This window comes from Carassius carassius, chromosome 46 (genome assembly GCF_963082965.1).
Source record: "Carassius carassius chromosome 46, fCarCar2.1, whole genome shotgun sequence".
Lineage (NCBI taxonomy): Eukaryota > Metazoa > Chordata > Actinopteri > Cypriniformes > Cyprinidae > Carassius > Carassius carassius.
In genome coordinates, this window is record NC_081800.1 from 7,472,161 (window position 1) to 7,497,861 (window position 25,701).

A 25,701-nucleotide genomic window follows, 5' to 3' on the forward strand; every position below is an offset into this window, starting at 1 on the left:
AAAAAGAGCTCTGGAATAATGTCAGGATGACATTGCAGATAAAAAAACAAACAAACAAACCAACAAAAATAAACTATAACATACGTATTTAATAATTGCAACAATTAAGAATATTCGCATATATGTTTAGTATAAAGCTACCTTAATTATTTAGACTTTTATTAACATTACGTTAACAACCGAAGAACAAACAGCATGCTCTGGCAATAAAAAAACACTCTGTTTTCTTCTGTTGCATTAGCGTCACCTTGCGTCATGAAGACAAATAATTAATACACTAAAACCTAAACTATGTAACTACGAACATAGAATGTCTTAACAAGATGTCAATATTTTTTTTTTTTAAAGTAAATGTTTTTCTAATGTGTTTTGAGCATAGTAACACACATTATGCTAAGTGGTTGCAAGAGTGAATCCTAGATTGTTCTGGGTTGTTGTGAAATCATTGCAATTGAGTTCTGGGTGGTTATAAGGCATTACTGGGGTGTTCTTCTGCTTGGTTGCTTTGCTATTGTGTTCTGAGTAATGCCTTAACAACAATTTAGAACACCCTAGCAACGCCTGTGAACTAGAAGTGTGCTACATGATCAAAGGGTAAAATATGAACAATTTAACTCAGTCTTCCTCCAATGGTACTCATTCAGGGGGCAGCTTGTTGACACCAAGACTGCGGTGGAAAGAGATTTGATTATCGGCAAACTGGTTGAAACCATTTCTATTAAGACCATCCTGCTTCTCTCTTAGCTCTGAAGATGACAAGATGCCAGTCATGAAGGGCTTTCCATCAGCTCCAGGTCCTTCAGGATCCTCCTAAGGTCTCTTGATGTGAGGCCTGAGCTCCTCCATGCTGTAGAACCCAGAGGAACACCTGGCATCTCCGGATAGCACTGTAGCCTCTTCAAAGGGTGGTTTAGAGGTATTCATCTGAAAATGCCAGATGCCACTGGAATACCTACCCACACTGCCTCTGTGTCTTGGCTTAAAGGAAAGACCTTGAAACTAGTAGCTGGCAGACCGCCACTCTTTTAGGTCCAGCAGTAATACCCACTGAATGGTGACTAAACTTGTCAATACCAAGATGCTCAGTTTTATGTGCAGTGCACATTGAGGAATTCGTAAGTGTATCCTATAAGAAAAAAAACCCAAACTGGAGCACATTTGAACTTTATCAAACTTCAGCCGTTTTCAATTAACATGCGTTGTCAAACAGTGGCAAGAGTGTTGTTCTTTGTGACATTCATTTTTACGAGCTCATTATAATTAAGGGGACAATGAGTATAACCTAAAAGACTAAATAGCAATGTATCAGTATATGTAAAAAAAAAAAAAAAACCTGATGCGACCTCTGTAATTTGAATGATCTTATAAAAAGGACTGAGGTGGCTCTGCTCAAGTGCTTACCTGGCTGCACAGAAATGTGCAATCTTTGGAATCACATATTTGGGGACAGGATGTTAACATCTACTCAGAACCAACTTACACGAGGTAAGGTTGCTCTAGTGCGACTTTAATACAGACGCTTTTGAAAAGTCTTTAGCACATCTGTTTACCTTCAGTAGTGAGGTCCGATGTATTTGCTGCTTTCCTCTCAGACTCATCAGACCTGCCTCTCGACAGCCAGAGCAGATATCAGGACCTGAGCAGACACGTCCAGAGGTGTAAGTTCACACTAAATACATCAAACACCCACATACTGAATCTATTACTCTGAGAGTTTATGTAATCATACTTGGTCAGAATGGAGGAATTCTCTAGCTGTTAATAAGTGAAATCAGTGTGAGATCTTGTGTTTCCCTTTCAGCTCTTAAAGACCTGTATCGTGTACCTGTGACGGACAGCCAGCAGTACGGCTGGTGGGTTTCCACCGATGGCCTGAAGAACCAGGAGCCTTGGACTCAAACCCGTCACTTGCCACGCAAGAACAGCGAAATGACCAAGTATGAAGCTATATAGGTTTATGTGTGTCTGTCAACAGATTATTAATGTTTAATGCTTTAATGCAAATTTCACTTCTTTTCTCAGGTTTGTGAATGCGATGTCAGTGACCTTGCCAGACTTCAGCTTGTTTTGATCTCTGGTCTATAAATCTGTGAGACAGTATGTTCACATGGCGATCACAGTCTCTGCAATCTGCAATCAGGTAACATATCCACTACACATCTATGGCTGTGCCATATTGTTTATAGAATTTAGTGCAAAAAATTTAGTTCCATACTCTTGAGTTAATTTTTTATATACGTGCATTACGGTCCAGTATTAATAATAAAGAAAAATCAAAATACGCACATCCAAAAAAAGTCTTGACCAGGTGCAAGATCAAAGGATGAATAATATTAAAAAAAAAACAGAAAAAGGATCTGCACACTGTTATGCTCCATTTATTTCAAAAAGTCAAAAATAGCAACGTTACGGTCAAAGACCTTCATCAGGCTGATTTGCCTTACGAAGGTCTTTGACCGAAACGTTGCTATTTTTAACTTTTTGAAATAAAGGGAGTTGACCTGAAGCAGTTAACATTCTGAAACATCTTCCTGAGGTTAAGTTTTTAGTAGACCTCTAAATGTTTTGGATCTTCAAAAACTGACTACAACAGGATGACATTAAGATCTAGGATCATGTTAAACTACCTTAACAATGGTATTTGAATTACAGCTCACCAAATGCATAAAATCTACACTGAGCAAAGCATCTGGATTTACACGCAACTGTCATGTAGAGTTCTGAAATGCAGAAATGAATCTGTTCACATTGTTAAAATTTAAGTGATACTAGTTTGATTATGGAAGTGATAATAATTAATTGCAAAAAAATAAAATCTGATCCCATTTGTTTTTCTTTGCCTAATAATGGTGATAAAGAAGGTGACATGTACTTATCAATCATTTGAAGCAAATAAATTCCTAATGTCTTTTACCAAAACTTAAAAAGGGATTCAAACAAAACCACAATAATAAGCAATCACAAAAACCAAATAAAACAGACATATTTTTATTTTTAGAGGGGAAAAGTTGTGTCTATATTGATCAAGAGTCTTTTCTCAACTTTCCTTTGCAAAGCTGGAGAGCTCGTCTCTTTTCTAATCCTTCGACTAAAGTAAAAAAAGAATGAAACGAACCAAAAGGTAATCGAAAATAAGGAAACGATCAAGAGTCGTTCAGCGTTGATTAACACAGAGGCCCCAGGGTGAGAGTCAGTAGTACTCAAATACACTCCTGTGTGTCCGCAGTACATCACATACTGTGATTGCTTCCCTCACACTGAATCTCCACTCGTGTACGCTTTTATTGGACATACTGGACGGAACAACAGGGCGCCCTGCCTTTGGTACAAACCTGATCAACTGACATGCAATGAGCAAGCTACGATCACAGCAAATTCTCAATAAGTGAAGAACGCAAAGCAGGAAAAAGACAGTGCTTTGGCCATCATGCGAGCCATTATGCTGAAAAAGTTGACTGAGCTAATGAACGTGTCGCGTCCAACAGGTGAATTGCACAGTTTGTGTTGTACACCGTCTGATACAAAGAGGCACTGTTATCATATGCTGAAATTTGTTAAATTAAGGCAAATGCACTGCAATTTGCACTGCACACATGCAGTGTAAGGGAAGTCTTCTATATTGGCAATTAGCTGGCTAGCATCTGTTTTCCTAATGAATTTGAAGTTTACAGCTTAAATATGTATTTTTCCTTAAAGAGATGTTCACTACAATGAAGCATAACAAGGGTTGAGGGAATATAGTTTATCTGATCATATGACTGACTGACTGCAGTTGATCAGTTAGTACTCAGTTCAGGGCTTTGTTCCCTCTTCTCAGCTGGAATGGAATCATAATCAAATAGATATAAGAACAACCAGAATAGGAAAAGAAAAAAAAGGATACATAGGTGATACAAAATACCCAAACGTCAGGGAATCAAACAAACAAAACTCGTAGAGAAGATACCACAATCAGACATGCTTTTGAGCTGTTTAGTTTGGCAAGAAAGCAGCTAGTTGTATCATAGAAACCTCACAGTGAAAAGAGTTATGCCCCTTCGAGATTACAAAGCACAGTATTCAGTCATAATTTATAGATATAGATATAGATATTTCTTTTGTTTTAAAAAAAAAGTCCTTCTAGAATGAATTGGATCGTACCGTGGTATCCAATGCCGTGGCTTTTCCCCAGATGCCTCAGAAAAACTTTTTTTTTTTCCTTTTATTTCATTTTGTACCAAAAATACTTCTTTGAAAAAAGAAGAAATGGTTGACGGAACACACAAAATAAAACCAAAGTCTTCCTATAGAACGCATTGAAGGCCCAGACCTGGTCGTACTTCCAAAAAAAATAAAAATAAAATCCCTATTGTTCCACAGCTTTTCAAAACAGTTTTCCATCCAGAATTTGTCATTCTGAAGGAAAAGGTCAATTTTTTTAACCATTCAGTCCTTCATATGATCAGGTGATCAATCAATCGATCAATCAGTGTAATTTACTGTAAATGATAAGACGTCATGAAAACAGGGAAAAAAATTGAGGGGTGAGGACGTCGGAGCATTACATAATAATCAAACTTTTGTATTAAATACTTTGGTCTTTGGTCAATAGTTATCTTCTTAATTTATACAGATACTGTATTCGTATACACACACACACAGATATACGAGCGTACGGGTTTATGTACGGTATAAATGTGTATGCGTTTTTCACACTTGTTCCATAAAGGACTTTTTGCACAAAACATCAAGATCAAAATAAATAAGGAATTCCGAACAGAACATGAGTACCTGTATTTATATTCACCTGAAATAAGAATAACAGAGGGAAAAAATGTCACACAAAAATAAAAACTGGAGAAAATGCCTTATGTACAGCGTTTTTCTTCGGCAAATAAAGGCCTTTGTTAAATTAACAGACTTTGCATCTTTCAAGCAGCCTGAGGGAGAGGCTTAAAAACAATCGTCCTTCAATGTGCACAGCCATATCAATGAGCGCCACGACTCTCCAGTCTGGAGTCTGGTTTGGTTTTCTTCAATAATCTTCCTTTCTTCAAGTGATGGCGATGGTTGCTTGTTTGTCTTCTGCTTGCCTCGATCAAGCCTCCTCTCTAGGGAATTGTGGGAATCCAAAGGAACTCTAGTGCGCTGCTAACTGTTGGGAGGTCCGTCGTTCAGGAAGTAAGTGGTCATCTCACCCTTGCCTTTCACCTTTACGACCCCTCGACACTCCAGCTGGTAACCTTTACCGGCCAACACCTGGTGCAGATCTGTGGTCACCTGCAAACATCCAGTTAAACATCAGAAAATCACTTCTGAATCACTTGCTCATTATGACTAAAGCATCTCAAGGCTTGGAGGTTTACCTGAATACGGTCTGGGACCCCTGTACTGTCCATCCGACTGGCCACGTTTACTGTGTTTCCCCAGATATCATACTGGGGCTTCCTGGCACCAATAACTCCTGCGACCACTGGCCCAATGTTCAGTCCTGTACACACACACACACACACATATGCCAATTTAGAAATGTAGCCTTATTTTCATGTAGATTTTCAGTGTTTTTTTTTTTTAAATAACCTTTTCAAATCATGTCATGTGATGTCACGTAGTGTAACTACTGGTATTTTAGTATTATTTATATACTCCTATAGTAGAATTAATAGTGATTAATCGCATCCAAAATAAGTTTTTGTTTAAATGATATATTTGTGTGTGTAGTGTGTATTTTTATTATCTATATATATATAAATACACAAACATACATGTATATGTATATATATAAATTATTAAAGTATATATAATAAATTATTTATTTATTTTCATATATAATTTATATATAAATATCAATATTTTATACATAAACCAAAACATATTTTTCTTAAATATATACATGCATGTTTGTGTATTTATATACAGATAATAAATATACACAGTACACACACAAATATATTATTTCAATAAAAACATTTATTTTGGATGTGATTAATCGTGATTAATTGTTTGACAGCAGCACTACTAGTTTTAGTACTTAAACTTATTTTATTTTAGTTAATTGCCAAGGCAACATTTTTAATATCTAATGTTGTTGTATCTAATATTATAAATGTATTTATTATTATTATTAAATGTAAAAACATTATCATTTTAAATAACAACACTGGGTATAACTCTCAAGTACATATTTCCTCGACACCTTTAATAAGATCCATACACATCTGAATATTTTCAGAACGTTTATTAAAATAAACTTTCAAGGTAACTAGTATTTAGATCATGAATAATTAAAAAATACTGTTGTATTTGTGGGTAGTCATACCACATGACACCTTTTCATCAAAACTTAGGTTACATTTTTCAGTTTTATCATGGTGAAAAAACAACAACCATGTTTTCAATAAGTATGTTCACATGCACTAGTTTTAATCAATCTGAATGAATCCAAATCCACTTTTAGATTCTAAAAGTTCTGTTTATGTGAACCCTGAACTTATACTGGCTTGTCATAAAAAGCTCAAATTATGTGATGTTTTAAGAGACTTGCTGACAAACAACCATGCACCCCATGAGCTTGATTTGGCTTGATCATTTAAAAAAGAATAAAAGAAATCAGTGAAGAATGGCCACTTATGTGACCCTGCAGGTTTTGAAACTCACCGATCTTCATCTGGAAGTTGTTGAAGGAATGCTCATTGATGTATTTCATCTGCTCGCGGAGGTGCATGGCATAGTCGGCCAGGGCAGTTATATGCGAGCGGCCTTCCTTGTCATAGGTGGAGTCGTTAAGGCCAGATGCGGCCATGTAGGTGCTGCCAATGGTCTTTATCTTCTCCAGCTGCCTGTATTTCTCCTCACTGATGATCTGCAAGAGAGGAGAGATATAGAGGGGAGGTTTTCATAAATATACGCTACCGTTCAAAAGTTTGATACTTTCATATTGGTCATAAAGAATGGTTTAATAATTTATGCTTCTCTCATTCTTTTCAAACACAAACCTCATCAAAATCAGCGATGATCTCATTGAGGAGCCTCAGACACTCCACTCCCTCGTTGTTGGCCTCCAGCTCCACGTAGAACTCAGAGAAGTTGCTGATGGAGGCGAACATGACGGCCACACACTCACACGACTGATAGTACAGCTCGTCATTCCTCCTCTCTATGGCTAGAAAGTGTGCGGCCACATCTTTGGGCAGGATGTTGTGGAGGAGCCGGCGGTTGTAGGCTTGAAGCTCCTCCATCTCCTCCTTTTCTTCTGTGGCCTGTAGAGGAACAGACAAATGACAGATTCTCAATGTATTTTATGAACAAGTTATTGCTTGACATTATTGACATGTTGTTGTATATCTTAGTATACCACGCTAACAACAATAAAGATCTGTAGTTATAGTTTAGTGATTAAACTTTTGGTGTTGGCCAAAACACTGTAGGCTTAAACCCTGACCTGAAGTTTCCAGAGGAAGTCTAGACGAGCCGTTGACTCCACTTGCTGGGCATGCAGGTACAGTGCTAGTACAAATACAGTGAGGATGACCGGGGTCATGACCTTTAGGGACACTTTAGTCACCGTGGAAGTACTGAAACGAGAGATCAGGTCAGCCGCAGGATAAATTATTTACATCAGAGACTTAAAAAGAGACTGTATTAATTGCACATACCACTGCTCAGTAGTTGTATTGAGACTGGACCTGCAGAAAAACCAAGAACATTAAACATTTTTGCATTTATAGAAGCAATGAAAAAAGAGTTTCATTGAAAACACTAAAGAAGAACAACAAAAACACTCGTTTTAATGTGCAGTGAAAAGGTTCACATCCCAACGACTCTTAAACCTTAGAGCATTTATTTATATTTCAAATACACATCAGAATATTCAGAGATTTTTTAAATATTTTTATTGTTTTCTATATTTGATATTTTCTTTATTTTTCTATTTTATAATTATTATTGCAAACCAGTTTTGTTAACTGAAAACTGAAACTATTAAAAACAATTCCATTAATTGAAATAAAGCTTAAATATAGATCAAATATACTAGATCAAAAAACCTAAGAAAATTAAGATACAGTAAAGTACAAAAAATCCTGAAACTAAAACTAAAGTAAAATACACAAAAAAACAGAGCATTATAAGAAAGACAAAAGCATATAACAAAACTACTAAAACTGTCTCAAAATGAAAACTGAAAATATAAAAATATAAAAATAAGAGCTAATTTATAATATAGTAGTATTTAAATTATACTAAAATAACATTGTAGCAAACCACAGACCACAGTATTTAAAACCTGAATGCTAAATTAATGTAATGTCATTATATTATTGAATATAATCACAAACAACAGACCACAGATGGGCTCCAGTTATGATCTTCTAAACATAAAGCCTCTTCTAAGCTACTTGTCTCTGTGGTGTTTGAGCTATACTGACGCCCTCTAGAGGCTGGCAGCGGTACTCACAGCGCATTGGCAGTAACGAAGAGGTCTGCGTTGTCAAACAGCGCCACCTCTGGCCACTCCACAAGCAGCAGGAAGGTGAGCTGGATGAGCAGCATTAGAGCCAGCTTCCCTATACTACTGATCTGCAGGAACACTGAGCAGGCCAACATGGTCAGCAGCACACTGTAGCTGAAATACTGAAAGAGGCATACGGGATAAAACATGAATTCGGTTTCATATTCTACAAAGTTTGGATCTTAGTGTGACTACACACGTTTTACCTCAGGAAAGGGGCAGGAGGGAGTGTTGCTGGGACAGATATTCAGGCCATCGGCTGCAAAGCGAGACAAGTTGTGAATCACACAGGGAGTCACCATCTCTGACGACCAGTTAAACCGCTCTGCTACACAGTCCTCAAGCTTCTGTGTATCACAGGAAAACTACAGGAAACACAAAACATTGCCTACACTCAGGCTCCGAAATACATCATCATTTTAGGCATAGATACAACATTTTTTTTTTTTTTTAACCACAAAAATGAAAGTTTGCTGAAATGTTATTCAACCCCAGGCCATCCAAGATGCAGATGTTTTTTTTTCTACATCAGAACAGATTTGGAGTTGTGTAGCATTGTATCACTTGCTCACCAGTGGATCCTCTGCAGTGAATGGGTGCCATCAGAATGAGAGTCCAAACAGCTAATAAAAACATTACAATAATCCACCAGTAATACACAACACTCCAGTCCATCGGATAATAACTTCATCATATCATATCAATAATGTAATCATTAATGCACTTTAACTATAACCATTGCTTTCGGCAATGATAAACAAGTCTTTTATCATTATGATTGCTTTCTTCAATGAAAAAAGTTGTCTCGGATAAAACAGGAGAGAAATATGCACAGATCAAGCATGGGTTACAAGTAAAAACCAATACATTGGAGGACCAATACATTGGAGGACAACGGGCGATGGACTTTTTCATGGGAGGAAGTGTTATTATGGACTCAAAATCCTTGTGAAGTGACAGTTTAAAGTCAAAACATTTTAAATATGGATTTGTTTCTTACAAACACGCAGCTTTTTACTTCACAGGACATTAACTGATGGACTGGAGTGGTGTGGATTACTTGTGGATTATTGTGATGCTTTTATCAGCTGTTTGGACTTTCATTCTGACGGCACCCATTCACTGCAAAGCATCCATCAGTTAACAAGTGATTTAATGCTACGTTTCTCTGAATCTGTTCTAATGAAGAAACAAACTCATCTACATCTTAAAGGGTTAGTGCATCCAAAAATGAAAATTACGTCATTAATAACTCACCCTCATGTCGTTCCAAACCTGTAAGACCTCAGTTCATCTTCAGGACACAGTTTAAGATATTTTAGATTTAGTCCGAGAGCTCTCAGTCCCTCCATTAACACTGTGTGTACGGTATACTGTCCATAGGGCTGTCATGATAACAAATTTTGCTGGACAATAAATTGTCCAAGAAATTATTGCGATAAACGATAATATTGTCGTTCTAAGACCAGTTTCAACTAATATAATGATAATGGCATAATAACACATGTACACCTTTTCAAAGATCAACTTTTATTTTATGGCAGATTCAGAGCAAGAAATATTTTAATATGTTGTGATGTTGTGATGTTGCTGACGTAAGATGCTGCCGTAGTGATGGGAAGTTCGGTTCTTTTCTGCGAAGTGGTTCTTTCGGACTGTTCGATTCAATAAACCGGTTGAAGAAAACGGTTCACCGGTTCTTTTGCGCTCGACGTAATGACGTCATTGGCGATGACTAACCTTTTAAAGGGTGTGTACATTCTCAGCAAATTGTCATTTTTGGCTAAACTATTCCTTTAAATGGAGAGGTCACCTCAATATAAACACAGCACTTTCTCTAACTCTTTACTGCCATTTTTGGATCTTGACAACCCTGGTCATTTGTTTTATTGTACAGGCATTTGGCATTTGGCAAAATGTTGTGTTCTGTAGATGAAAGAGTCATATGTGTTTGGAACGACATGCGGGTGAGTAAATGTTGACAGAATTGGTATTTTAAGTAACATTTGTGACCATACAGTCTCTTTGGAAGAAATAAGATAGTTAGCTAAGTGTTAGACACACTAACGTTCTGTGTGAAGTGATTTGGCAGCTCTGCATACCATATTGACAAAGGCAGAGATGAAGACGAGGATGATGGTGAAAACTCCCACCAGTGTGCTGTTGGTGCGAGACTGAACAATCTTCTTGGACACAGTCTGCATAGCAGCAGGGAAGAGCTGCGAAACAGAGCGAAAAAAAAGGCCAAATGTACACATTTGAACAAGAGAAGATGCAAGAGAATGAAAAACTGCATAAGCAGACCTCTTACCTTCACACAGGAGTAAATGGCACAGATGAAGAGGATGTTGGCAAGAATGATGAAGATACTGATGTATATTCCCAGCATGACCAGAGTACTGCAAAACACACAGGAGCTTTCAGATTCATGTGGAGTGTGTGAATCTGTGTACATACCGTATTTTTCGGACTATAAGTCTCACCTGAGTATAAGTCACATCAGTCAAAAAATACGTCATGATGAGGAAAAAAACATATATAAGTCGCACTGGACTATAAGTCGCATTTATTTAGAACCAAGAACCAAAAGAAAACATTACCGTCTCCAGCCGCGAGAGGGCGCTCTATGTCTTCAGTGTAGACTACAGGAGCACCAAGCAGCATAGAGCGCCCTCTCGCAGCTGAAGACGGTAATGTTTTCTCTTGGTTCATTTCTCTTGGTTCATTTCTCTGGGTTCATGTAAAATTAATTTTGATAAATAAGTAGCACCTGACTATAAGTCGCAGGACCAGCCAAACTATGAAAAAAAGTGCGACTTATAGTCCGGAAAATACGCTACTTAGCCATATATTAGGGACAAATTTGTACAAAAGTGAGCTAAACCTGACAAAACTTTTGAAGGGTGACCATACGTCCTCGTTTCCCGGACACGTTCTGGCCAGGACTGCTACACTGCCTAAAATTTCCAGGTTTTGGCTTTGTTTTCCTGTTTTCATACTTGCTGAAGGTAAGAATCGAAACATGTGCAGCAGTTGCGTGCGAGAAGGTGGGTCAAAGCGATGCAAATACACGTACATATTAGATGCGTTTGACTAGAAGCATCAGGAAAACAAAACCTTGACATTTGAGGCAATATAGAAGTCCTGTCCAGGACGTGTGTGGGAAAAAAAGGATGTACTGTATGGTCACCCTTCCTTTTGGGGATGTCCTCATTTGTAAAAACAGTTTAAAAATAACATTTTTATAAATGCACAATGTTTTCTAATAGGATTCAGCTGCAGTCACATTAGCAATTAGCATTAGCATGGTTAAAACAGGTCTAGTGCCATTGCCAACAGCAAATGCACAAAGTAATGCTCACACAGAAGTCACTTCATAACCAAGCAGCTTTCTGTAGGTCAGCAAGGCCAATTTCATTTTGGGGTGAATTTCCCTTTAAGTAAGCATATGGGTTTGTGTTTGTGTGTGTGTGTGTGTGTGTTGATCACTCACTGAGGGAATATGATGATCTGGATAAAAGAGATGAAACAGAAGACCAGCAGAGTACAGGCCACATAACCGCCAAAACGATCGTCTACCTTCTTAGAATACTAGAAACAAGACAAGAAAATTAAATATTAAAATATGTTGGTTTACCAATCTGTGCTAAAAATGGGTGCTGTGTGAGTTATTGTTGATAGCTAATGTCTAACGTTCACCCCAAAAACTCTGTTAACCTAATGACATGTTAAAAATCTGATCTGAACAACTCTGAAGAAATCAGTCTACTTTTCTTCTTCTTAAACACCAAGCAGGAAATTGGAGTTACTCTGGACCACAAGTCTTAAGTCGCTGGGGTATATTTTTAGCAATAGCCAAAAAAACATTGTATGGGTCAAAGTTATAGATTTTTCTTTTATGCCAAAAATCATTAGGATATTAAATCAAGATCATGTTTCCTACCATAAATATATCAAAACTTCATTTTTGATTTTTACTATGCATTGCTAAGAATTAATTTGGACAACTTTAAAGGTGATTTTTCTCAGTATTTAGATTATTTTGCACCCTCAGATTCCAGATTTTCAAATAGCTGTATCTCCTCCAAATAAAGCATACATCAATGGAAAGCGTATTTATTCAGTTTTCATGTGATGTATAAATCTCAATTTCGTAAAATTTACACTAAAGACTGGTTTTGTGGCCCAGGGTCACATTTGATCTCTGATGATCTCATCCACCCTGTTAGATGCTAGATGACTGGCACTACTACATTAAACTGGACGGGAAGCTGAAACTCAGCCAGCGTCTTTGAGTCTGACCTTCTTCTCCAGGCTGGAGGTTTGGAAGGTGAGGAGGAACTTCTTCACGTGGTCTTTGCGGAGCTGGTCGATACTGCGAGCGTCAATGGCACGGCCCAAAAACTCATCCACCTCGTCCTCAGGGTTCAGCGCCTCCTGAGCACCACGGCTGCGTTTTTGTGCAGAAGAACAGTTATAAAAGCACATTACTAATTCTGCCTTTTCTCCCTCTTCCCCTACTACATTTATTCCCTAAAAGGTGAGAAAAAACACTCACTTGTCTTTGCTGGATGTTTCATCAATGCCCTGAGCAAAGACAAGAAACAAATGTGAGCCAAAGAAGGTTAGAAAGATATGAGAGTAATGTAGGAGGACTGAAAGAAGTATGTAGAGAGAGAGAGAGAGAGAGAGAGAGAGAGAGTCATAGGGAGTGGGTGACAGAAGTCTCACCATCTGTCTGAAGACTTTGGAGTCTTTAGTCCTGGAGAAGGATCTGTCAGGCACCCACCGCGGCACCAGACCCTCGTTAGAGTTCGTCCGCGTGCGCTGCATCTTAGCCATCATGGCCTTCTCCTCCTTCTGAAACAGTCAAGGGCAAAGGAAAAGTTCTGTGCTCTTGAATAAAAGAGAGGATTCAAATTCAAGGATGCACTGATATTAAACTAAATACTAGATCAAAACAAATATTAAAATGGTTTTCATGTTATGCCAGATAATTAATAAATGTCTAAATTGATAAAAAGAAATGTTACAAAAAAAACAATAAAACTAAAATCCATTGTTTTAAATGTTACAAATGAATTTATCCATCACAAATCATAACATTATTATTTACAGTTTAAAACTATATCAATTTAATTTGAGATTTTGTGATAAAACTTTTCAGAGCAGCACAGTAATTTTGACTGTACTGATTATATTTAAAGAAATGTTCTACCATCCTTTATTTTTTACTATAAAAAGGTTTTTTTATTTGTTTTGTTTTTTGCAGGTAAGAAAATCCCATAATACACTGAAGGCATCAAGGGCTATTTGAGCAAGAAGGAGAGTGATGGGGTGCTGCGCCAGATGACCTGGCCTCCACAGTCACCGGACCTGAACCCAATCGAGATGGTTTAGGGGTGAGCTGGACCGCAGACAGAAGGCAAAAGGACCAACAAGTGCTAAGCATCTCTCGGGGAACTCCTGCAAGACTGTTGGAAGACCATTTCAGGTGACTACCTCTTGAAGCTCATCAAGAGAATGCCAAGAGTGTGCAAAGCAGTAATCAGAGTAAAAGGTGGCTACTTTGAAGAACCTAGAATATGACATATTTTCAGTTGTTTCACACTTTTTTGTTATGTATATAATTCCATATATAATTCCACATGTGTTAATTCATAGTTTTGATGCCTTCAGTGTGAATCTACAATTTTCATAGTCATGAAAATAAAGAAAACTCTTTGAATGAGAAGGTGTGTCCAAACTTTTGGTCTGTACTGTACATAGTACAAACATGTGTGTGTGTGTGTGTATATATATATACACACACACACACACACACACACACACACACACACACACACACACACACACACACACACACACACACACACACACACACACACACACACAGTATATGCCAGTGGTCAAAAGTTTGGGATCAGAACTATTTTCAAGATTTTTATTATTATTATTATTATTATTATTTTTACAAGAGTTTCTTTGGTAAAAAATATATATGAAAAAATTAAATATTGTGAAATATTATTATGATGTAAAATAACGTTTTTCTATTTTAATATATATTAAAATCTAATTGATTCCTGTGATGCAAAGCTGAATTTTCACTCCAGTCTTCAGTGTCACATGATCCTTCAGAAATCATTCTAATATGCTGATTTATTATCAGTTTTGGAAGCTGTTCTGCTGCTTAAGATTTTGGAAGAAACTTTATCTTACAATATACACAACAGTTTGAAAGAAATTAAAACTTTAATTCAGCAAGGATGTGTTAAATTGTTCAGAAGTAGTAGCAAAGATTTATATTGTTAGAAAAGATTTATATTTTCAATAAATGCTGTTCTTTTTAACTTTTTATCCATCAAAGAATCCTGAAAAAAGTATCGCAGTTTCCCAAAAAATATATGTCAGCACAACTGTTGCAAACATTGATGATTCTATTAATAAATCAGTAATTATATTGATTTCTTAAGGATCATGTGACACTTTATACTGGATTAATGCCTGATGGAAATTCAGCTTTGCATCACAGAAATAAATTATATTTTAAAGGATATTAAAATAGAAACCAATATGCTATATTGTAATAAAATTTTGCAAGATTACAGTTTTTTTTCTGTATTTTTATTTGAATAAATGCAGCCTTGCTTGTTGGTGACATTTGAAGATGGTAAAGGCTATAGCACAATCATCTTAAAAATGTTGTTGCATGAACTCAGCACAGAATGATGTGTCTAACCCGCTTTTGACTGCAGCCCAACACTAGGAAGGTCTCAATGGTGTTTTCTTTCAGGTAGGCGTTTCTCTCCCCTCCAAAACCTGGCTCCACCTCATAGTCTCCATTCAGGTACTGCAGAGTAGCTTTAGTGATGTGGATCCTCCTGAGGAATAAAACCAGGTTCAGCTGTGTCAACACTGTTAATGTTACATTTACTAAACAGTCTGTCCAGTGCAATGTCTAGCTGTGTGTACATGTCGGAGTCTCACCCGGCTTTGCCTCCAGCCTCCATGTGGTTGGCCAGCGTTACGTCGTTGGACCACACGTCGAATTGCCACTTTCTCAATCCAAGAACCCCACAGTGCACACGACCACTGTGGATCCCGACACGCATGTTTACATTGACCCCTGTGACCTCTCGCACCAAGCTGACACAAACACAAACATGTTATTAATAAATCACATGTTGCAATCAGTCTTGTTTTAAGATTATTTTTACATACTAGTAGTCCATATTAGCTTTCATTAACAGTTTTTGATTTTACATTTTTTAGTCATTTAATTTTATGTGCTTTTGTCATTTTTAGTTATTTTATTTTAAATTAAATTAAATTTTTCATTTTAGTTTTAGATATTTAGTACTTATTTCAATTAGTTGGCTGATACAGAATTTCTAATATATATTTATTTTTGTTTAAGTTTATCATCTAATATTAATATTAACTTTTTGCTTTATTTCAGTTGACATAACAATAACAACACTGGCTGCTCTATACTGTAAATCTATGAATTTGCATCTAATTCGTGGAATGAATTATAAATAGTTACAGTATTATTAAACTTCTTATAACAACTATTATAAAATAATATGAATAGTTACATTAAATAATAAAAACACCAGGTCATTTTCCCCAACTGTCAGGGTCTCACTTTAACATAAAAATAATATTTGTTACCATACAAATCTATATACATTTTGTCCGCAAATCCCATATAAATAAATAGACATAAAACATTTAATATATCCAACATCCAAAAAGGAGATGATTTAACCTCACAACTGTTCATATGAAATAAATCTCACAAGGTTGATGTTCAGATGAACTGATGTCTAAGTGAGACTTACGAAATGGCTTCAATCATGTCCACCCCCATTTCCACGCAGCAGTGAGCGTGGTCCGCTCTGGGCTCAGGTAACCCTGACACGCAGTAGTAACAATCCCCCAGGATCTTGATCCGTAAGCAGTGGTTCTCCTGCACACACACACACACACACACACACACACACAAAGGAACAGAGTTAATTAAAAAGTTCAAGCTGGGGAGATAGCAGCTTCACGCTGAGGTGTAAAAAGAGGGTAGTCATTCTGTTTAGTGTGTGATTTTTGTGTGTGCATGTGACACCATGTGCAAACGTGTCAATACTGATCAAACTTCAGTGAAAGAACAAGCAGAAACCTTTCACATTGGTTAGGACATAGATTACAGCGAGCAACACGTCTTAAGAGAAGTCAAAGCAGAGCAACATGAAGTATAGGGTTGTTTCATTCTTGAATGAATAAGTGTTTTTTTAAAAAAAAATAGCGAATGATTCAGTGATTGGAGGACGGCTACATTTGAAATGCTGATGTCATTCATCATTTCGTCCAGCACCCATCAGGATTCCCATCAGACCTTCTAGTGGACACCACTGGTGAACCCAAACAAAAACCCCACCACTGACAGCAACAGCACCATGCATATATTGCATATAGCTATTTTAATAAAGATAGATAATTTGTAAAATAATGCTATGGATTTTTCAGTTTTTAAATTGAAAGTGTCATATCATACATTATAAGGTAGTTCCCATTTATAATGTCTTTTTTGAAACCAAAAACAGACAAATGTCCATGCTTGTTAGACATTTTTCATCCTTTCACAACCTTTATAATTTGTGTTTTTATGTTGACATTTTTTTTTGCATCAAAATAATTTTTTGTAAATGTGTTGTCATTCAGAAGCATGGCTTTTCTTATCACTGCTACGCTGATGACACCCAACTCTACCTCTCATTCCAACCAGATGACCCGACGGTAGCTGCTCGCATTTCAACCTGTCTGAGTGACATCTCTAACTGGATGAATGACCATCACCTTTAGCTTAACCTTACGAAGACAGAACTCCTGGTGATTCCAGCTAACCCATTGCTTCATCACAACTTCTCTATACAGCTGGGCTCATCAACCATTACTCCTTCAAGGACAGCTAGAAACCTAGGAGTTGTGATGGATCATCAGTTAAGCTTCACAGACCACATTGCTACAACTACCCGCCCTGCAGGTTTGCCTTATACAACATTAGGAAGATTAGACCCTTCCTGTCAGAGCAAGCAACCCAACTTCTTGTCCAAGCTCTTGTTCTCTCCAGACTGGACTATTGTAATGCTCTCCTGGCGGGCCTTCCTGCATGTACTGTCAAGCCTCTGCAATTGATCCAGAATGCAGCAGCGAGGGTTGTCTTTAATGAGCCAAAAAAAGCTCACGTTACTCCTCTCCTCATCAGGTTACACTGGCTACCAGTAGCTGCTCGCATCATATTCAAGGTACTGATGCTAGCCTACAAGATGACCACTGGCACGGCACCAACTTCCCTAAACTCATTGGTTAAATCTTATGTGCCCTCCAGAAGTTTGCGCTCTGCAAGTGAACGACGCCTTGTGGTGCCATCCCAAAGAAGTTCAAAATCACTCTCACGGACCTTTTCCTGGACTGTGCCCAGCTGGTGGAATGACCTCCCAATCTCAATTCGTACAGCTGAGTCTTTACTCATTTTCAAGAAACAGCTAAAGACTCATCTTTTTTGCCTGCACTTAACCAACTAACACTAGCACTTTTCCTTTTCTTGTCTTTTAATTAAAAAAAAAAACAAAAAAAAAAAAACAACAATGTGCGTTCTATACTAGACTAACTGAGACTTGTCATTGCACTTGTATACTGTTGTTGCTCTCTTGTTGACCTGACTGCTTCTATTGTTCTCATTTGTAAGTCGCTTTGGATAAAAGCGTCTGCTAAATGATTAAATGTAAATGTAAATGTAAATGTGTTGTCATCTCATATTCATTCTGGTAAATTTTACTTTGACTGTAATATTAGATTAGTTAACGATAATGACATTTTAGTTGACAACAGTATTTTATATATGAAAACTACTGTGATTTAATAAGTATCTTTTACTAACCAAAGTTGAATTTATTTCAATCAAAATACAGTGAAACAGTACTATTATTGCAATTTAAAATAACTCTTCTCTATTTGAATATATTTTCAATTGTAATTTATTCCTGTGATGCAAAGCTGATTTTTCAGCATCATTGCTCCAGTCTTCAGTGTCACATGATCCTTCAGAAATCATTATAGTATTCTAATTTGATGCTTAAGAAACATTTCTTATTATCAATGTTGAAATCTGATCTGCCGCTGCTATTTACTAAATGTAGTCATGTTCACAAAGCAGTAATGTATTTTGTGTTTTAGATCGTTAAAACATGTATTGCATTTAAACGAACACGTGACAACTGTATGCATCCTGCTGAACTAATATTAAATATAAACCTCGTGTTGTTACATTAGTAAACAGACAATGGTGCAACAACGATCCAGTTGAGAAACATCTTTTAGGCATGTGTTAATAGATGTGCTCACCGAAGCCAGCTTGTCAAAGCGGGCAAACAGCTCGTTTAGAGTCATGACCAGCTCCTGAGCAGTGCACTGCGACGCCAGACTAGTGAAACCCTCGATGTCTGCAAACAAAATACTGACAAAGACACAGAGAGAGAGATTTAAACTGGATGAATTGATGCTTTGTCTTTTATAACATAAAAGTCTATAGTTAACTAAAATGTTCCTGCATTGATTAAATGCTCTGGTAACATTTCACAGGAAACAGTCATGCCAATGTTTGGAAGCATAGAGGTCGATAACATAACAACTACTGTAGGTAGAAAAGTATAGAGTATGAGTGTTTGAATCCCTTGAGCTGAGGGGAAATTCACTCTGAGGCTGTCAGAGCAGGCGCTGTGGAGCGCTTTAATTGAATCGTGGCTTCATTTCAGTATCTTCCGGGGTTAGCGCTAGTCTACTGACTGATAATTAACTATTCCCTCTCTCGCCATAATTAGCTGACCACATTTCAAAAGAAAAGCCCCACTGTTTCTATTACAAGCTTCCAGAGCTAAGACAAAATGGGTGAAAGAGACAGGGAAGATGAATGGAAAGAGTAAAAATAAACAAAGAAAGGGCCACAAGGCCACAAGAGATGATAAAAAGCAGGTGAGCAACTTCAGCTAAAAGCTAACGCTAATTAAGGCCAAGAGGGTGGGAAAAATAATAGAGACCAATAATATCCTACATTTTCTTAGATCACTTGATTAGACCGCTTTTCACAATCTAATCAAATCCAGTCATTAACGTGGCACAGTTTGACACACAACAGTAATGCTCACCTGACATTGTCGTGCTTCTGGATGTAGATCTTGTGAAACATCATGTTTTCTTTTTTAGCGTTGATGTCAGCTTTCATTTCCATGGCGACATGCCTTGGCAAAACAGACAGCAACAGGCGTTCCTGAAAATTGATGAGAGGGAATGTGTGTGTGAGAGAAAGAAAACTGCCATGTAACTCTTCTCACTGAAGATCAAATATCCTTTCTTTATGTAGTTTTTCCTTGCCTGTCAAACAGCAGCATCCCAGTGCATATATTTTATTGGCTTGTCCACGGACTACAGTGTTTATTATACAGTATCTCTGGAATTCTTTACATAGAATCGAATGGCAATTGACCCTTCGCAAAGACCTGCCCTCCTTAGTTACTGTTTGACAAGCCATGGCACTCTCAAAACACGTCATGTTCTCACGCAGTGAAAAATACATTGCGGAGCAAAGAGGACACTGATATCATGTCGACAGACAAGACAGAGCAAGCTGCTTCTGATATGAAACAAAGTCTAGGCTTCCAAATGTTGTCATTTTTCGAAGAAATTCCAACAGTAGATTCCGTTTGGTGGCTCTTTAAAAAAAACTGTTCATTGTTAGTTCGTGTTACCTCAGATTCATTAAATAATATTAACAGATACAACTTTTGATTTGAATAATGTATTAGTAAATGATAAAAGTAACATTAATGAAGATTAATTAATGCTTTAAAGGTATTTTTCAGTCTTAGTTTGTAAACTTATGTAAATAAATGTTACTTTATTGTTATTATTAAACATTGTTTATTTTGTGATTTGATTATTTGGCCTATGAACCACACTCAAAACATGAAGGCAGAGACAGAGAGAGAATTTGTAAGTGTAACGCTGAGTCCACTGAAAGAGAGTAGAGTTGAACACAAGTGCAGTTTATTTCAAAAAGCGTCAACGAAACAGAAAATAAACAGAACCAAATAATGACTTGAACTTAATGTCAACAAACTCGAACTCGAATTCACAAACAGCAGGTTCCACTGATCAAAGCTCAACAAGAGAAAAGGCAAACATGAAGGCTATAAATACACAAGCTAACGAGTTAACAAGGAACACCTGAAAACAATTAAGACAGGAAACAGCAACATGAGGGAAAGGAAACATGAGGACTAAGGATATGGAACAAAGCTAACCTTCAAAATAAAAGACATGAACTCAGAACATGAAACATAAAGAAAATCTACACAGACATGACAGTAAGCATAAAGGCCCATTCATACCGAGAAAAATAACTAACCACAACTTCACAGGCATCCACACCAACGCACATTATTGTTCTGTTTATTATAAAAATGCTCTGCAGTTTTGTCGTCAGATGTTATAGATGCCTGAGCTGGGAAAAAATCATTCTGTCAGTAATTTCAGTCCTTTTTGTTATAGCTGTGATCACTATTCTCACAGAATTGCAACGATTAAAATTTGCATCATTACCGTTATCGTTTTAGTGTTTAATAGTTACTGTTATAGTTATTGTTATTGGCAAGAACAGATTTTGGCTGTACAAAAGTGTACAAGATAAAATAAATAAATGTTTACAGTTTATCGGCACTTCCTGCACACTGGAGTATCTTTTTTTTTACGGAATCCAAAAAACTCAGAAACTGGCATGTTAACTTTTTTCGTCTGTCATCTCCTTCGAGATGATTTTTGTGCAGCAATAGTAGCTACATACTGCGTTGTTGTTTTTTCTTTTCTGTTCACCAATACTGTCACCTACTATGTTGGAGTGTCAACCAGATATTTACTGGTGCTGGATTATTTACATAATATCATATAAGGAGTATTAATATCAATGTCAGGGGTAACGCATTACAAGTAACGTCTTGGTTACGTACGTAACCGAGACGTTCCCTATCTGTCGGTCACTACGAGTTATGTCGAACGACATATGGGGTCCTATGGAAAACGCCACAACCTGAACACCGTCACAACCCTGTGGCGCTGCAAAATTGTCGACAAGCCCTGGCGTGCCACAAAAGCTACGCTTAAGGTCGTAACCTTCCCACAGCCCCAGCGCAAATTCACTGACCTTGGTACCGAAGGGGCCAAAGGGTGAGTACATCGCTGCTGGAGAAGGCCACGCTGCTGTTCCGCCCACATAAAGTTAATGGAAGGGATTTCAACCTTCAGAGAAAGATTGCTTCAAATCTTCCCTATTTGTTCTTTCAGCTGGCAAGACAATGGGGAAGCGAGCCTAGGAAAAGGTCGCTACGGAGACCACATCCTACCCGTAGGGAGGTCACATGTGGATATACCGATATGGACTGACCCAGGGGGCAGTACTACATATGGAAGGGGTCTCTGAGGCAGGTCCTACCTTGGAGTAGGGATGGAACGGCTGCCAGAAGAGACTGACAGAACGGGTCTGCCGAGGGAAGACACGGGTTTGCCAAGAGGGAAACCTTACCGTGGAAGAATACACATATGGGATTACCCGTAGGGAACCAAGCCATATGAACACCTAGCCCAGTACAGGGGCTGACCGGAACTCCGGGCATGCTAACGCCAGTACTGGGCCTGGCGACAGACTGCTCCGCCAAGTCTGACTGCCGAGGGTGCTGGAAGATGCTCGACCAGGGTACGCCAACCGGGGAACTCTACTGGGAGAAGAAAGGCGCTCACATCCCCATGTTAGGGGGAATGGCGCAGCAAGCGTGACACCCAGCCAGCTCTTCCCGCCAATTACCTGTTACCCAACACACGGGAAGAAACTGGCTCCACACGGAGGTTGTAAAACCTCGCAAAGGTGTTAGGTGTCGCCCAGCTCGCAGATCGACAGATGTCTGCCAGAGAGGCGCCGTGCGCCAGTGCATAGGAGGAGGCCACACTCCATGTGGAGTGGGCCCTCACCCCCAGGGGGCACGGCTCGCCTTGGGAATGGTAAGCCAAGGCGATGGCATCCACTATCCAGTGGGCCAACCTCTGCTTAGAGACAGCCTTCCCCTTCTGCTGACCTCCAAAGCAGACCAGGAGCTGCTCAGAGCTTCTGAAGCTCTGGGTGCGGTCCACGTATATGCGAAGCGCTCTTACGGGACACAGCGACGCCAAGGCTGGATCTGCCTCCTCCAGGGGCAGCACTTGCAGGTTCACCACCTGGTCTCGGAAGGGAGTGGTGGGAACCTTGGGCACGTATCCAGGCTGGGGTCTCAGGACAACGTGAGAGTAGGCCGGCCCGAACACAAGGCACTCTTCACTTACCGAAAATGCTTGGAGGTCCCCGACCCTCTTGATGGAAGTGAGCGCGATCAGGAGCGCTGTCTTGAGAGACAGGAACTTAAGCTCGACTGAATCCAGCGGCTCAAAGGGACCCCTCTGAAGTCCCGCCAGGACAATAGAGAGGTCCCAGGAGGGAATCAGGGGTGTCCTAGGAGGATGTAACTTTCTGGCACCCCTCAGGAACCTAACGATCTGGTCATGCCTCCCCAGGGACCGGCCGTCCACTGCATCGTGATGGGCTGCAATGGCAGCCAGGTACACTTTCAGGGTGGAGGGTGACAGCCCACGCTCCAACCTTTCTTGCAGGAAAGAAAGCACGACTCTGACCGGGCATCTACGGGGGTCTTCTCAGTGAGAAGAACACCAATTCGTGAACAGACTCCACTTCAGAGCATAGGCCTGCCTCGTAGAAGGGGCTCTAGCCTGAGTGATAGTGTCTACCACCGCTGGGGGCAGATCACTTAGGTCTGCCGCGTCCCATCCAGAAGCCACACGTGGAGGTTCCAGAGATCTGGACGCGGGTGCCAAATGGTGCCAAGCCCCTGAGAGAGAAGGTCTCTCCTCAGGGGGATGCACCAGGGAGGGGCTGTCACGAGGAGCATGAGTTCCAAAAACCAGGTCCAGGTAGGCCAATAAGGCGCAACCAACAGGACCTGTTCCTCGTCCTCCCTGACCTTGCACAGTGTCTGTGCGAGCAGGCTCACTGGGGGAAACGCATACTTGCGTAAAGCCCGAGGCCAGCTGTGTGCCAGTGCATCTGTGCCCAGGGGGGCCTGGGACAGGGAATAGTACAGCTGGCGTTGGGAGGACTCGTGGAAAAGCAAACAGGTCTACCTGGGCTTCCCCGAATCGACTCCAGATCAGCTGGACCGTCTGGGGATGATTCGCCATTCCCCGGGGAAAGTGAGCTGTCGTGAGAGCGCGTCGGCTGCACGATTGAGCTCCCCCGGGATGTGGATAGCGCGCAGCGACTTGAGCCACGTCTGACTCCAGAGGAGGAGATGACGGGGGAGTTGAGACATGCGACGTGATCGTAGACCGCCCTGTCGGTTGATGTACGAAACAGCCGCAATGTTGTCCGTGCGGACCAACACGTGCTTGTCCAGCAACAGTGGACGAAACCGTCGTAAAGCTAGATGCACTGCCAGCAACTCCAGACAGTTGATGTGCCAAAGCAGTCGAGGTCCTGTCCAGGATCCCTTCGAACCGCGACTCCTCGACCGCTGGCGAAAGGGGGCGTCGTGGGTGAGAGTGAGGAGGCTGTGCATCGCTCATTGTCAATCCACGAGCCTTGCAACTCGGAGGAAGGGGAAATTGCTCTTTTTTGAAAAAGTGGGTGCCACTGGCCGTTTGACCAGCGGCGGAACAGAAAGAAACATAAACTGAAGATTTTCCACCCGGCCCTCCTCTGGGGAAAGGAGTGGCGCTGTCTTCGCCAGCTCCTGAAGAGCAGTTCCCCACATCTCCGAGTTGCCAGTGTCAAGGCCGCTTAATCGACTTCCTTGAGGACTTCGCAGCCGGGAGTGACACGGGGGCGCCACTCTCCTGCGTGGGGCTCGACGCGCCGGCCTCGAAGAACTTTCAGCACGGGGCGGAGCTGGTGTGGAGGACGCAGGGGGGCGCCCACGGCGACGAGCAGGCTGAGGCACTGCCTGCGACGGAATGGTGGCAACCGGAGGATCACGTCGTGGCGAGATGTGCTGTATGGCCTCAGTCTGCTGTTGTTCTGTCAGGAACTACTGGGCACAGCCCCTGACAGCGTCGCCACACAGGACAGCCTGGGATATGGGAGCATCGAGAACAATTTTGCACTTTGTCAATGTCTCTCATACAGACCAGGCTGAACCAGAAACGGCACTACTGGACCACCAGAGTGGACATCGCCTTCCCGAGGGACTGCGTTGTGACTTCTGTCACCCAGAAGGGGGAGGTCAGTCGCCATGCGCAGCTCCTGCATCAACCTCGGGTTGGTTCTACCCTCGTGCATTTGTTAAAGCCTTGGCTTGGTGAGTTTGCAGGATAGCCAAGGCATGCAGAGCAGAGGCAGCTTGGCCCGCCGCACTGTGAGCCTTGGCAGCGAGAGCGGCCGACAGCTTACAGGCCTTGGGTGAGAGGCGCGGACTATTCCTCCCAGTGGCGGCGTTTTGCGGACACAAGTGCACCACAATCGCACTCTCCTGCTGGGGAATGTCAACGCACCCCTAGCTGCCCCACCATCGAGGGTAGTGAGGACGGAGGAACGAAATGAGCTGCTTCCGGCCATAAAAAGGGGCCATCCACGACTACATCACTTCCCCATGCACATCCGGGAAGAAAGGAACCAGAGCAAAACGCGGTTGTGAGCCGCGCTCTACACCGAGAACCAATCAAACAGCCGTGAGCACTCAGGGCTGGGCGGCCACCTCCATCCTGATGCTCACAGCTGCCCGGGCAAGCACGGCTGTCAACTCTGGGTCCAATTCGGCAGTGGCGACAACACCCGAGGGGGGCAGCCCCGCCGAATCTTCATCCACAGAGGTCAACAGCCCATCCCCGATGCTGCAATCGACATCTGATCCCCGGCGGCAAACTGAATGACCCGTTGGGACTGCCATAAGACAGCCCAGCAAAATCACCCAGCAGCCGCACAGGACAAACACTGCGGAAGGGGTAAGAGGTCAGTGGGGCGTGGCCTGGCGGAGAAGCTCTCACTGTCACCTCCAAATCTCCCAGAGCACTAGCCGGCGGTCCTCTGCTCGTGACAGAGAAACCGGAACGGGTAGTGACAGAGG

At 40.5% G+C, this 25,701-nt stretch overlaps 1 protein-coding gene across 1 annotated transcript in view; it reads right to left on the reverse strand.

Annotated features, from left to right (window-relative positions):
- Positions 1–2,972: 2,972 nt before the first annotated feature.
- Positions 2,973–25,701, reverse strand: part of LOC132129698 (adenylate cyclase type 6-like) — a 74,040-nt gene continuing 51,311 nt past the window's right edge. The window contains exons 5-23 of the mRNA XM_059541368.1: positions 19,693–19,814; positions 18,893–19,004; positions 16,336–16,463; positions 15,479–15,637; positions 15,231–15,372; positions 13,220–13,348; positions 13,047–13,075; positions 12,791–12,938; positions 11,982–12,079; positions 10,800–10,887; positions 10,591–10,707; positions 8,695–8,853; positions 8,435–8,610; positions 7,635–7,664; positions 7,421–7,553; positions 6,975–7,238; positions 6,637–6,841; positions 5,346–5,470; positions 2,973–5,259 (exon numbers count right to left, since the gene is read on the reverse strand). Of these exons, the coding sequence (XP_059397351.1) occupies positions 5,131–5,259; positions 5,346–5,470; positions 6,637–6,841; positions 6,975–7,238; positions 7,421–7,553; positions 7,635–7,664; positions 8,435–8,610; positions 8,695–8,853; positions 10,591–10,707; positions 10,800–10,887; positions 11,982–12,079; positions 12,791–12,938; positions 13,047–13,075; positions 13,220–13,348; positions 15,231–15,372; positions 15,479–15,637; positions 16,336–16,463; positions 18,893–19,004; positions 19,693–19,814 (2,493 nt within the window). The 3' untranslated portion in view covers positions 2,973–5,130. The remainder of the gene's footprint in view (positions 5,260–5,345; positions 5,471–6,636; positions 6,842–6,974; positions 7,239–7,420; positions 7,554–7,634; positions 7,665–8,434; positions 8,611–8,694; positions 8,854–10,590; positions 10,708–10,799; positions 10,888–11,981; positions 12,080–12,790; positions 12,939–13,046; positions 13,076–13,219; positions 13,349–15,230; positions 15,373–15,478; positions 15,638–16,335; positions 16,464–18,892; positions 19,005–19,692; positions 19,815–25,701) is intronic.